At 38.6% G+C, this 14,515-nt stretch overlaps 1 protein-coding gene across 1 annotated transcript in view; it reads left to right on the top strand.

The window, feature by feature from the left end:
• CCDC192 (coiled-coil domain containing 192) overlaps window positions 1-14,515 on the top strand; it is a 253,306-nt gene that overhangs the window by 35,227 nt on the left and 203,564 nt on the right. Inside the window, exon 3 of the mRNA XM_030926857.1 lies at window positions 7,173-7,280. Coding sequence (XP_030782717.1) covers window positions 7,173-7,280 — 108 coding nt within the window. The remainder of the gene's footprint in view (window positions 1-7,172; window positions 7,281-14,515) is intronic.

Genomic DNA, 14,515 nt, shown 5'->3' with positions numbered 1-14,515 from the left:
TTTAGAATCTAAAACTCTTTAGTAGAAAAAAGTTACCTCCAGTCTGAACACTGTCAATCATAAAACATTTGCTGTTGATTTTACATAGTATAGCAAAATTTATATAACGAAACTAACTTTGAAAAGCCACAATCAACTTGGGCAATGAAATGTCATCAATTCTATCACTTTACTCATGAGCTGACGTGAAAGTCCTACAGGCATGTGCATTTCCTGAAACACTAAAATTCAGTTGGAGAATGAAAACATAATTGGTCAACATGCCAAAGTACTCAAAATCTAAACTTACACATGATGAGTGAGAAAATAAATAATCCTGTCACACAAAAAATACCATTTTTACAAATGGCAAATGATATCCCACTTGACAGAAAATTGTATTTAAAAACAAATATTTTTTTAAAAAATTTTGTTGTTGTTATTGTTGTTGAGACAGGTTATTGCTCTATCATCCAAGCTGGAGTGCAGTGGCTTAATCTCGGCTCACTGCAGCCTCCGCTTGCCAGGCTCAAGCAATCCTTCAGCCTCAGCTTCCCAAGTAGCTGGGACTGCAGGCACGCACCACCACCACCTACTAATTATTTTTAATTTTTGCAAAGACGAGGTCTCACCATGTTGCCCAGGCTGATCTTGAACTCCTGGGCTCGAAATACCTGTCCATCTTAGCCTCCCAAAATACAGGGATTGCAGTCTTGAGCCAGCACACCCAGCCTGCAATTTATTTTTGAATAAAAATTAAAGGTGGCTAACATGTGATATTCCCTCTAAACAAGGATTGCTTAATGTGGGCTACATGAATGGCATTGAGAAGGGTGCTTAAACACCCTGAAAGCATATACAAAATTATGTGCACATGTGCTTATTGTATGTGTGTGTGCAAGCTGTGCACATACTTTTTTTTGATAAGAGAATTCACAGATGTTATCAGGTACTCAAAGGAGTCTGTGTTGCTCATAAATCAAATGATAGAGGGCTATTTTAGGTCACAGAACAGATTCTGTAACATATGTAATATAATATGAACTCGAATTCAGGACTCCTCTAGGCCAGATCCTATTTTGCTGTTAACTTTAATTTAAACCATGGAAGATATCCATCTTTTGCAAGGTCCTTTTTCTCCTCTGATGCTGTTTATACAAGGTCTCTAAGAGCCTATAAAGCAATATTACTAGAGATAGACCTGGAATATTTGAAAACAGATTAGAACTGCCTCTTACCACCTTCTATCAGACTCTAACCAGAATCCTCATCAAGGAGGAAGGAACAAAGCCCTAAAGCATAAAGCAGTATATTATGAATGAGCATAAAAATGTTAAATTAACCACCAAACTTGTGACATTCTTTTCATTTTTACATAAACCCAATTCCAAGATTTCTGTATTGGAGAGAAATTCTAGGCTGAGACTCCTGGTGAGCATATCAATCACGTCTGCTTTGTTACTCCTTATTTCCCCGTTGCCTAGTATAGTGCCTGGCAAATAGTGAGCCTTCAATAAATATTTTTTGAACTTGAATTGAATTGCTTTGAGCTGAACTGGAATAAGAGCTGGCATGTTAAGAGTTTTGGATTAGCCATTATTTAAAGTTATTTATGAAACTATCAAATGTCACGTGGTCATTTCTCTTTAACTTCCATGCCAACAACCTTTTTATAAATTAAAATCTGAGTCAACAATTTCTTTCCAATATCTTTTTCTTTTAGTCTATCAGTGAGGCTATAGAAATGGACAAGTAGTTAAATCTTTCACAGGGTGAAAGGTTGACCTTTAGGAATGTGTTTATTTCTTTAAAAAATAATATCCTGGAACCTTGCTAAGGCAGATAAGTTGATATAGAATATAGATGCATCTTGAACTAGGTCCAGGGTGATTCAGGGACTCTAGATCTGGAAAGGCCACCTGATAAAACATTCAATTCACAATTTAACAGGGATCATTTAGATAGGAGGTCTCTATACTTAGATTTCATAAGCCAGTAAGAATTTTCACACGTAAAATAATTAGGGTTAGTTCTCATAGGATTGCCAACTTTTCAATTTTTTTCAAGACACTAAAACACAATAATTTCCACATACCGCCATCATTTGTTAAAGAAATATCCTCTTAACACCAAAGACAGTAGAATGATTATAATCTCAGAAAAAATGAGTCTTTAAGGAGGAATCAATTTGGCTTCATGAAAAATTCACAATGTTCTCTTTAAAAGTTTGCCTTGTCCTTTTGTTACTGGCTGGCACAAATGTTATCACAAACCAACACTGATCCATGCGGTGGCATTTGGGAACCACTAATATAATTAAACCCCTTTGGGCTGAGATTTCTTTGTTTCCTCCTCCCTATCCACTCTCTACCCTTCCCAACTCATCTTTTCACGGAACGCTGATCTCTCTGGACATTTATTCGGGTTCTCTTGACCTCTGGCTTGTTGAGTTCAGCCCAAGAAAGACACAGACAGGAGAACAGGGGATGAGAGGAGTTAAGGTCAGGCTATTGACTCTGCTGGTTCATTTCCCCTCCCTACTTCTCTGCAACCACCACAACTGCCTAGACATAGTTGGCCGTGGTTGTGTTCCTCTCCTCAAGCTTTCTTTCTAGACCTATCAGTTTTGCTCTTCCCCTACCTCTTCAGGTCAAGATAAGGCAAAGGGCACCTGTACTTTCAGGGAATGTCTTGCCAACCCTTGTTGGTTCCTTTAATCTTACCCACACCTTCTAAATCATCCCTTCATTTAACTCTCCTCAGTTTCTGCACTGAAGTAGCCATCTATTTCCTCCTGGGCTTTATCAATACATTCTTCATTTAAAGATGAAAATGTTGAGACGCAGACAAATGAAGCAACTGGCTCGAAGTCACATGATCACTTAGAATCAAGTCAGATATAGACCATACCTTCTAGATTACAAGCAGAGTGCTCCTTAGGCTATGCTCAATCCAGGCCACCATCCTCCCAGAGCCACGTCCTGCTCAGCCATATTGATGGGCATTTCGACAACTAGTTGTAATTTGTTCACATTTTGAATTTAAATATCTTCTTAGGTGACTATTGAGGCAAACCCAAACACAGGAATACTGTTTTCACTGGAATGGATTAGAACCAGGAAAACTGAGTTTTTAAATATTTGCCTAAGTAGAAATGGGCAATTTAGTGTAAGAAACTACTGCAAACGCTGAACACAAAAGAACATGAGAGTGATGAAATTATCACTGTGACGTGAATTTTGATCATGAAAGGGGAGTGGGGAGAGATGAAATAAATGTGCCCAGGGTGAGGGGATGAGGCATGGGTGGTGGGTGGGGGAGAAGAAGATCAGCTGGGGACAGACTTGACTCTGCATGAGAAAATGAGTAGGTTGCAGAAGGGTAAGGAAGAATAGGGTGATAGGTGCCTGTCAAGCAGAAGGAGAGAGGAATGGGCAGCAGTAATGCATAGATATCAAACAGGATATTTGTAAAATGTGTTTATCTGGAAGGAAGTTACTGCACCACGGAGCAGGGGCTGCTGCTAGAACCCTGACGTATTAGAAGCTTCAGATTTTAGAGAAACTGAATTCTCCAAAACTGACCTATGTCAAAATGCTCTTCCACAAAGGTGAAATTTGCCATAACCACACTTTTATTTAAAACTCTTGCTCTTAAATAAATGTACATGCACATATTTAATATATTAACTGTTCTCAATTACAAACTTGACTGAATTTCCCACTGCCGTTTGATCACCGGCTGTTATGAAAGTGTCCCCATGGGTATTTTCTTTTACTTGGGTTTTAAAATAAGCTAGAGAGTCTTAATACCAAATTATTCTCTTTAAAGGAATTGGGATAATGGAATTATTAACATTTATTGAGCACTTCATCTGTCAAAGCACTTATCTGTTTTACCTCATTCAGTTCTTACAACAACCCTACCATCACTCAGCCTCGTGACCACATTCTTGTCCTCATCTGCACAGTCTGGCCCCTGACCATGGCAAGCAGAATTTCTCTGTGGCTCTGATCCCTGTCAATGTCCCAGGTCAGATGCGTGAAAAGCATTGCTCAAAGAAGTCACTGTTATAGCCTCTCAGCATGAGGGACTGCTCGTTCTGGTACAACCACCTTCATTGACTGCCGAGCCTTTAATCAATCAACAATTATTTATCAGGCTCCTACTTACTGTTCAGCAAAGTCCTGTCTGGCTTCTGTAGACAGGAACATTTCTAGATATGGCACATGAAGTTGGATCAATCAGAAACCTTGAGCCAGTCCTTAAGGGTCAAAGGGTTTGTATAGCTGTCATTTTAGGACAGAGAAATAAAGCCTTAACAACAAGGTAGAGGACAATGAGAAGGTACTGGAATAGATTAAGAAATCAAGAAATACAAAATTAGAAAATAATATGTAAATTTTCCTTTAAATTATCAAATGAGAAACCTTTGCAACCAGAACGAAGTCTACTCTTACAATGTCATATAAGATTTGTTCAATTAGTAAACTATCAACCTCAACATCCATGCATAATAATAGTCAGGTGTCTTTACTATAATCAAAGAGTTCATTGAATTTTTAGTGTTATTTAGTATCATCTTAGATTGATCATCTTGGCTACATTAGGTATCTGTATTTAGATAATACCTTTATATTTAGGAAGACAATTTTAAGACAAAAAATAAAAATTCACAATGGGGATTATTATTAAATTGTTGGATTTACCATTTGGAAATCCATACACAGGTTCAATTCCCAAACACCTGTATGTTGCCTATATTTTCATCATTTTGATGTCATAGACTGTTGATTAATATAATTCACTGGCAACCACTTTAACCACTGAGAGTATTCATTTTCATCATTAATACAAATTGCACGTGTCCACATGTACCTGGAAGTAAAATAAAATTAATAATGGAAGCCCTATCTTTCTGCCCTTCTGACATTGTACCTTGCAAAACTGGGACAACGACTGAGTACATCTAACATTTTTCGTCTTTGAAACCACATATCCACCTCCCAAACCTCTATCTTCATGTGTTTACTTATTTTTGAAATTGTTCTTGACTTCATTTTTGTTTGCCTTTGTTCTGTTAATGGAGTTACCTCCTATTTAAAAAGTGCCTGCTTTTGTGTAAGCTTTTTCCCTTAAGAGAGTGGCAGAAGCTGAAAGGCATGTCAGAGAGCAGGGCGTGCTCACTACAGCTGGAGTAGGGGTGTAAAAGACTGACTTTGCATTCTCCATGGTTTGCTCGGGTCTTTCCCTGTCCTAAAACACATGACAATTCCCTAAATTTGTCTGTACAAAAAATCCTATGTTATTTAATAACAGTCCTCAGTTATGCCTGTTTCATTTGGCTTTGACTTATAATGCTTTTGTCTTATGGAAATGTTTGTTGTTCTCGGCTGGGGAAATTTTGGGTGTTTGGAGAAGCCCTGGAGAAATGGATTAGATGATCTTGCTGAGTCTACTCACACAAATTTTAAAAAGTTCCTCTTGAGATCAAACATTCAAGAAAATTTTCCCTGGACACAGAAGTCTAGATCAGGGATTCCCAATCTTTTAAAAATAGTTTGGCCTCATGACAATTCCCCATTTCTGCATATAATGTCTTACAGCATGTATTCATCTCAGTGTAAATGCACAAGAATTTTGTTTAAAGACCTTTTTCTTGAGAATTTTTGAACCCATTTTTGAAATTACTGGAACCATCAGGGATCCGAGGATAATTGGTTCACTTCCTAGTATCACCATTCCAGCCTAAGATGTTCCTTCCCTAAAGGCAAACTTTTGAGGGTGAGTATGCCCCTGTAGTGGCAGAACCTGACTGTTGAGCCAGGCTGTTGGTGAAGGAGAAATATTTTTTTGCCTCTCATCCCATAGAATTCTGTTTAAATCAGAGGCCAGTGGCAGAGACTCAAGGTTCGATATATAGTATGAACAAGTACAGAAACTGAATGAATGCTGGATTTTTATGCCTGGTTCCATTTACCACCAGATGGCTCTATTGTATCGTCAGGAAATGCACACATGTAAAATCGGTGGTCTCATAAGCCACAGGGAAAAAAATAAAACAGAAGTTACACCTATAAGATATGTAGGAATGCAGTTCGTTCTTTATGGGGTTAATTGGAAGCAGCTGCAGCAGGAGTATTCGCAAGAAAACAGGATGCACCCAGAGAAACTATAGGAAGGTCATCATCCTAGCATGTCCAAGGTTTTCCAACTTTTTGTATTACTTTGTAATTATTAAGTATTACAATAGCAAAAGAGTAGCAAGGAAGTGCTCTCAAGGGCCTGTACCTGGTGTTTTCATACCAATTTTGTGTACTCTTCAGCTTGTAGCTGAGAAAAAGTAACTTTAGAAACATTTTGAGTCTGGGCGCAGTGGCTCACAACTGTAATCCCAGCACTTTGGGAGGTGGAGGTGGGCAGATCATGCGGTCAGGGGTTTAAGACTAGCCTGGCCAACATGGTGAAACCACGTCTCTACTAAAAATATAAAAATTAGCTGGACGTGGTGGCGCGTGCCTGTCATCTTCAGAGGCTGAGACAGGAGAATCGCTTGAACCCAGGAGGTGGAGGTTGCAGTGAGCCAAGATTGTGCCCTTGCACTCGGCCTGGGCAACAAGAGTGAAACTCTGCCTGGAAAAAGAAAAAGAAAGAAAAAGAAAAAGAAAAAATTTGAGGGGCAGAGTCTACACATCTGCTAATTTGAGTCATATTAGCCAGGCTCTGGGAAGAATGATGTGAGTCTAAAACATGTGGTATCTTTGCTTTAATGACATGTGCTGAGAAGGTGAAGATGAGAGGAAACAGGGTTTCTTTGAGCTCAGTTGACTCCGTTCCTACTGTTAGGTGAATGTTAAAAACATAGGCATTCTAGGTGACATCTTCCATCAGGAATGTGAAATTTTAAATCTAACCTTCTGAAGTAAGAATAAAAGTTTCAAAGCAATCAAATTCCAATGACAGTTATTTAATGTAACTTTCTAAAGCTGTTCATTGTCATCATTTGTTTTTTACTCTTTTTACATTCGATGTTTTAAATGAAACTATTGTTAAAACATTTTGCTGTTTTATTTCCTTGTTAAGAAAAGGGGAGGATTTGTGAGTTTATCAAGCCTATCATTAGTCCATAAGATTGTTTGAGATGCGCTCAAACTATCCCTGTCAAAAAGTAATAATTGATTTTTTTTTTAAAGAAAGTGTCCCTGGATACCGGACAGATGGCGTTTACCTTGGCCCAACTTGAGTCATTGGAGACTTGTCTGAAAGAAGCAGAAGAAAAGGCTAAAGCTTTATCTGAACAGGTAACACCTGTTATGGGAACTGGAAACAAATGTTCCTCAGTGTGCAGCATGGCAAGTGTGAATGTAAACACACGTTTTAACCTCTGCCTCTACTGTTACACACACACACACACACACACACACACACTGCAGTTATGTACACACACACACGCACACAGCATTCCATTCATTTTAGACATAACAGTGCCTACTTTGTAGGGAACTTTTCAGTCTTTAAAACTTTTTTCATCTTTATATTTTATTTGACTTTCATTCACCACAGGCCATGAGTTAGGCAAACCTTCTTTAGCTAAGTGGTTTTCCTGAATAAGCAAAGCATATTTGCATTATAAATAGATAAGCTCAAAGATAAAATAAAGCCTATTGGAGTCATGCAGAAGTAATTTTCTTTCATTTTTAGGAAACTTTACTTAGAAGAGAGTTTTTCAAATATTGACATCCCTCTTGGGTGTTTGAAACTTACAGAAGCAAAGCAGCAGATGATAAGTGGAGCCTGGTCTGCACCAGGTGGCCTGGACACCTTATAGTACTTTGCATGTACAGCAGGTCCATGATTTCAGAGGCAGTAAACCAGCTTTACTAGTATCAGTAAAGCTCAGACCAGGGCTGGAACATTTCCCAATAAGATTATACTTTGCAAATAGTGCAACTATTGTTGCCTTTCCGCCGGTCAGAGAGGCTTGGCCCCAGAAGACAAACTGCTTGGAGCCTGGGTCCCGCAGTGCTCTCTTTTGGTGACAGTCAGTGAAGGGAAAAGGATGGAGGAGGCCCTGCAATGTTAGAAATGTTCATTCATTTCTCCTGGATTGATATATTTAGATAAAAGTATATTTTAGATACTTTGGAAAAAAAGAATTTTAAGGTACTTTTAATAAAGGCAGTCTTTCTGTACAGTAACAGCTAATTGCATCAGAATTCTAGCGGAAACTAAGGAGGAAAGGTGCCTTGTGTTATGAGAAAAAGTGTAATTAATATATAATTTAGTGATACACACACAAATGCCCTTCATTTCTTTTTCAGCTTACCAAAAAAGGTGCATCCCTTACTTTGGCATGTATTTATTGTTTACTGACTAAATGCGATTGATGCAAGGGGTCACAGGGGAGTTGTGTCAGTTGATAAAAATGTGCTGTCCTTTTGGAAAAGTTTCCATCTCAGCCTCAAGCCATAGCTCTAGCCTACCAACTGTTTTTTTTTTTTTTTCTAAAACAAACAGAAACAAGCCTTGAACTATGGCAAAATTAAGAATTACCAAGAATATAATGATAAACATGAGGTACCGTTTCAAAGCAAAACAAACAAACAAAACAACAACAACAAAAACAAAAAACTAAGAATTTCAGAGTCTCCAAATTGGGAAGGATTTTTCAATGGATAACTCAAAAAGGGCACCCCTGCTGGGATTAGGTTACACTAAGAAGGTATATGGGATTTTTTTGGTAATCAATAGTGATGGCTTTTAATGATTTCTCGTTTGAATCAGTAAGATTCAATTCACTCATAAAAGTACCCATTTCTGCACTTTGGGAAGCCGAGGTGGGTCGATCATGAGGTCAGGAGATCGAGACCATCCTGGCTAACATTGTGAAACCCCGTTTCTACTAAAAATACAAAAAAAATAGCAGGGCATGGTGGTGGGTGCTGAGGCAGGAGAATGGCATAAACCCGGGAGGCGGAACTTCCAGTGAGCTGAGATCGCGCCACTGCACTCCAGCCTGGGAAACAGAGCGAGACTCCGTCTCAAAGAAAAAAAATAGTACCCATTTCTTTGGTTCTTAATGAAATATTTTTATTTTATCCAATGCAGATGTAACCACCCATTGGGCTCACCTTGCCCACTGCCTAGACAGAATTGATTTATCAAGACAGGGGAATTACAATGGAGAAAGAGTAAATCACGGAGTCACAGAGCTGGCTGTGCAGGAGACCGGGGTTTTATTATTACTCAAGTCAGTCTCCCTGAACATTCAGGGATCAGAGTTTTTAAAGATAATTTGACGGGGAGGCACCCGGGAAGTGGGGAATGCTGGTTGGTCAGGTTGGAGATGGAATCATAGTGGATGGAAGTTAGGTTTTCTTAATGTCTTCTGTTCTTGGGTGTGATGGCAGAACTGGTTGGGCTGGGTGGTGTCAGCTGATCCATCAAGTGCAGGGTCTGCAAAATATCTGAAGCACTGATCTTAAACTTTACAATAGTGATGTTATTCCCAGGAGCAATTTGCGGAGGTTCAGACTCTCGGAGTCACAGGCTGCATGACTCCTCAATTGTAATTTCTAATTTTGTAGCTAATTTGGTAGTTCTGCAAGGGCAGATTGGACCTCAGGCAAGAGCAGGGTTCTTTTTGGGAAAGGGCTGTTATCGATTTTGTTTCAGAGTCAAACCATGAACTGAATTCCTTCCCACAGATAGTTTGGCCTATGACCAGGAATGAACAAGGACAGTTTAAGGGTTAAAAGCAAGATAGAGTCGGTTAGGTCTTATTTCTTTCACTGTCATAATTTCCTCGGTTATAATTTACAAAGGTGCTTTCACGGATAGCTCCTAATATTTAAGATTCTTAGCTGGATGATCTCTTTGTATGACACCAACCAATTAGATGTATTTATTTTTTCAGTAATATAGCAGATTAAATATATAAAATGGAGATTGGATTTCACAACCTTTTTGTACCTACCATAAGTAAGATGCTGGTTAGGTGTTTTGCAGGAAAGACATATAAGTCAGAGCTTCTCTACCCAAGTAGCTCACAGACAATAGAAAAATTGGGAGATATGAAGAATGAAAATAGGCGTTTATATGACTCCAAGATAAACTGCACAATAGCATTAAGTTACAGGATCTGTATGTGTTAATTGTACTAAAGTGTTGTTCTTGAAGTTGTCAAATTTGCATAACCAAGTGAGTTTAATTGGAAGTTGACCATGGTTTGAGGAAAGGGAGAGTATGATATGTAAAGCACATTGCAGGCATTTTTGATATTACATTTTTAATTAACTTGAGCATTTTATGAGATTTGGCTGTCTTCATTGTTACTGTTGAGAGGGGTCAATCAACACAGTTGTCACAGGATTTAATCCTAAAATTTTTGCTTTCTCCAGTGTTTGAGTCTGGTCTTTTCCTTGAAAAGATAAAAACTTTAAGAACAGTCCTCTGTCCCCTATCTTAAAATTTAAGTCGACATTAAAAACATGGATGAGAGGATAGGGAAAGGGAAGAACCTGATATTTCCTAAGAAAGTTCTTGAGAATATTTCAGAATGGAACACCTGTCTCAAACAATCAAACATTTGTCCACTGGGTGCCACTGTCTTCCTTACCAGGTAGTGCCACTAAGGGATTACAGAAAGATTGCCTTTAGTGTTAAAGACAATGATTACACACACACGCATACACACACACTCTCTCAATCTGTGTGTGTGTGTGTGTGTGTGTGTGTGTGTGTGTGTGTGTGTGTGTGTTGAAGGAATATTTTTGCCTGCTATACATGTTAAGGCTTCTTCTAAATGTCATTAATTTAGGATTTGTCACAAGGATGTTGGGAATGCTACCTTGCCTTTACTGGTAACCCAAATTGTGGGCTGTCCCAGTGGAGTAGAATGAGGTGAGGAGTGTGGAAGAAACAAGAAGAACCAAGATTTGTGCTGGAAGGAAGCAGTGGAAGCTTGCAGTATTATCAAACAATGGATCCTGCCTTTGAGAAAATGGTTAATCTCACTGTTATTCAAGATCTTATCTCTTAGCTTTGCCTCTGAGAACATAGAATTAACTCAGAATGGAAAGTATAGGTGCCTAGGGTTGTTACCTACGTTAATCATCTGTTGATCTTGGGCCTCGGTTTATGCAAACTGGACATTTCTAAGGACTCCTTCAGCAAGGTCCAATGTTACAAAGAAAAAAATAGAAATAGGCAACAAACAAGAAGGTTGTGGCCACTTCCTCTGATGAGGTCACACAGTCAATAGAATTCTTTGTTGGGCTTCACTTTAGCTTACAACTGTTCTTTACTGCTCTGCAGTCAAGTCACTAATGTCAAAATAAAAGAAACATGAAATTAGAATAATTTGCAATTAAGACTTATCATCTGGGTTAGTCAAGACTTTGAGAAATAACTGACTGCAGCAATTCAGCCAAAGTAGAGTGAGAAAGTGTCATTAGTCCCCAACTTCTAACCTGGATTATAGTGATAAATCCCTCAACATATTACCAAGTCTTGCTTAAGGAAATACTTTATTATATTTCCCATAGGTTAAGATCAGGTGGGAGGAAAACTAAATGCCTGGATGTTGGGTAATAGATAAAGAAAAAGAGTGAGTAACAAAGGGAGAAAAGCTGTTAGGAATGTGAAAGAAAGATGAGAAGTAAAGGGTTTCTAGAGAAGCCCATAAAAAAAAGTCTTTTCATGTGTGCTGGCTTCTATCACCAGTGAATATAGGAGGACAATGAAAAGGATTCTGGTGGACTGCTGTTTACAACCATACACAAGCAAATAGACCATACAGCTTTTGTGCTGAGACAAAAGAAAGTGTCAAGAAAACCCATACTTTTGCAATGAAGCCTGATCCAGATGCACGCCAATGTAGAGTTTATGAGGCAACATTCCCTTTGGCAGCAGCGTTAGCCCAGAGTCTCTCTCATTTATCAATGGCTTCTGGTTCCCAGCTCCAGGTATCAGATCAGGGAGAGCCCAGGCTTTGTTCCTGTTCCACTATTTGCTAGCTTTATGGCCTTGGGCAATTCACTTTGTCTCCCCAGCTACAGTTGTCTTATCTAGGAGGGTGTAAACATGTTAGTTTCATAGAGCTGTCGTGAGGATTAAATGGGATAGGTATTGGTCCTTCTGTCCCTTTGTAGGTATTATGGCTGAATGTTTCTGTCCCCCCATCAAAAAGAACAAATTCATATGTTGAAACCTAATCCTCAATATGATAGTATGTGATGATGGGATCTTTGGTAGATGATAAGTTCTTGAGACCACTGGGTCTCAAGGAATGGGTCTAGTGTCCTTATAAAAGAGGCTCAAGGGAACTCCCTCACCCCTTCCACCATGTGAAGACAGAGTAAGAAGCTGCCATCTGTGAACCAGGAAACAGACCTTCATAAGACACCAGATCTGTTGGTACCTTGATCTTGGACTGCTCAGCCTCTAGAATTTTAAGAAAGAAAGAAATTCCCATTGTTTATATGCTAGCCAGTTTATGGTATTTTGTTATAGCAGCCCAAATGAACTAAGACAATAGGTTCTCAAAAATATCTGTTTATTTTCACTCCTACCAGTGGTCATAACAGAACTGTGTAGTTCTCTTTATGCCTTGAGCCACATAAATTAACAAGTCCCAACCTACCACAAAAGTCTTTCTCTCACACATACACACATACACTGCCCCCCTACCCAAGCTCCCTTTGTCCTAACTTGGCTGGCTTTTCTACTATCCAGTTTCTCTTCTACTCTTTCTCATCTCTTCATGTGGTAAAGGGATTTTAGTTCTTTAACCTTGTCTTTCCTTTCTGCTTCATCTCTTGGAACTTTTGTCTGTTTCTGCCGATTATCTGATTTTGTACAGACTGGGAGCTGTTTTCCTTGGCAAGCTGGGCAGGGAGGGTGTCAGGAGGTGAATCCAGTAAGAACTATGTAGTCAGAATTCATTTCATATATCTTCTGGGTACCATACCTAGCAAAATATAGTCACATATGAGAAGACTTTTTAAAGTTCATGGAAAAATTGAATTAAACAACAAAAATAAAAAATATAAATTTTATTTTTCAACATGAGCTTCATCAAGTTCAAGATACTTTTGAAGTGATGATACCAGCCCTTTAGTCCACTTTGAAGAACTGAGGGTCCTGGGGATTTAACCATCTAAATACAGTGTTTTTTTTTTACATGATTAACTAAAGAGAAATGAGTGCCCTTTTAAAGGTTTTTTTAAGACTAGGAAACCAAAATAAGGCAGGAGCAGCCGAATCAGTACTGTAAGGAAGATGCCTAATGATTTCCTGTGGAAACTCTTGCAAAGTTGCCCTTTTTGATGAGAGGAATGAGCAGAAGCATTGTCATGGTGGAGAAGGACTCTCCTGAAGCCTTCCTGGGTGTTTTTCTTCTAAAGTTTGGCTAACTTTCACAAAACACTGTCATAATAAGCAGATGCTATCATTCTTTGTCCCTGCAGGAAGTCAACAAGTAGAATGCTTTGAGAATTTTAAAAAACTTTGCTCTTGACCAGACTTTTGCTTTGACTGGACCACTTCCCCTTCTTGGTAGCCATTGCTTTGATTGTGCTTTGTCTTCAGGATTGTACTGGTACAGCCATGTTCCATCTCCTATTACAATTCTTTGAAGAAATGCTTTAGGATCTTGATCCCACTTGTTTAAATTTCCATTGAAAGATCAACTTTTGTCTGCAGCTGATCTTGGCACAACAGTTTTGGCACCCATTTCCATCAAGTAGAAAGTTTGCTCAAGTTTAATTTTTCAGTCAGAATGGTGTATGCTGAACCAATTGAGATAGCTATGGTGTTGGCTCTTGTTTCTCTTATTAATTTTGGTCCTCTTCAATTAGGACATAAATGAGATACATTTTTCCTCAAAAATTGATGTAAATGGTCTGCTGCCACAAGCTGCTTCTTCAACATGGTCTCATTACTTTTTTAAAAAAATTATCTACAAATAAACTGCTGATTTCTTTGGGGCATTGTGTATATAAACTTTTTGTAAAGCATCATTTCACCATTCTTTCACCCAAGCTTCACATAAATTCGATGTTTGTTCTTGCTTCTATTTTAGCAGAATTCATGTTCCTCTGATAGAGGCTCTTTTCAAACTGTTTTCTTCTTCTTAGTACCTCAAACTAGATCCTGTTCACATGTGTTACAAGTTAGTATGAGTTTATTTTGGTGTAAACTACTTTTGAAATCCATGCACAATTTTTTCAAAATATGCACTTCTATGATATCTCTGAAGAACCTTCATATTAACTATGCCATAAAAACTTCCTAGAAAGAAGATTTCATGATTTGATGCAGGGGATAGGAGGTGGAAAACTGGGTGGGAAACTTGACTCTTTTTCCTATCATTGCTTCTCCCAGGTAGGGATGAGGCATACAGCAAGGGGTCCCTTTTTGGTCTTTTACCCCTTTCCCTTCCATTAAGAGAGGTTTATTGCACTCAAAATGGAAATAAATTTCAATGGAGAAAAACGTGATAGTTTTATTTCCCAACTTTTGGATAAAGCATGTG

The sequence above is a fragment of the Rhinopithecus roxellana genome, chromosome 3, assembly GCF_007565055.1.
Source record: "Rhinopithecus roxellana isolate Shanxi Qingling chromosome 3, ASM756505v1, whole genome shotgun sequence".
Lineage (NCBI taxonomy): Eukaryota > Metazoa > Chordata > Mammalia > Primates > Cercopithecidae > Rhinopithecus > Rhinopithecus roxellana.
Note: the sequence above shows the minus strand (reverse complement) of the source record. Positions and strands in the feature narration are given on the sequence as shown.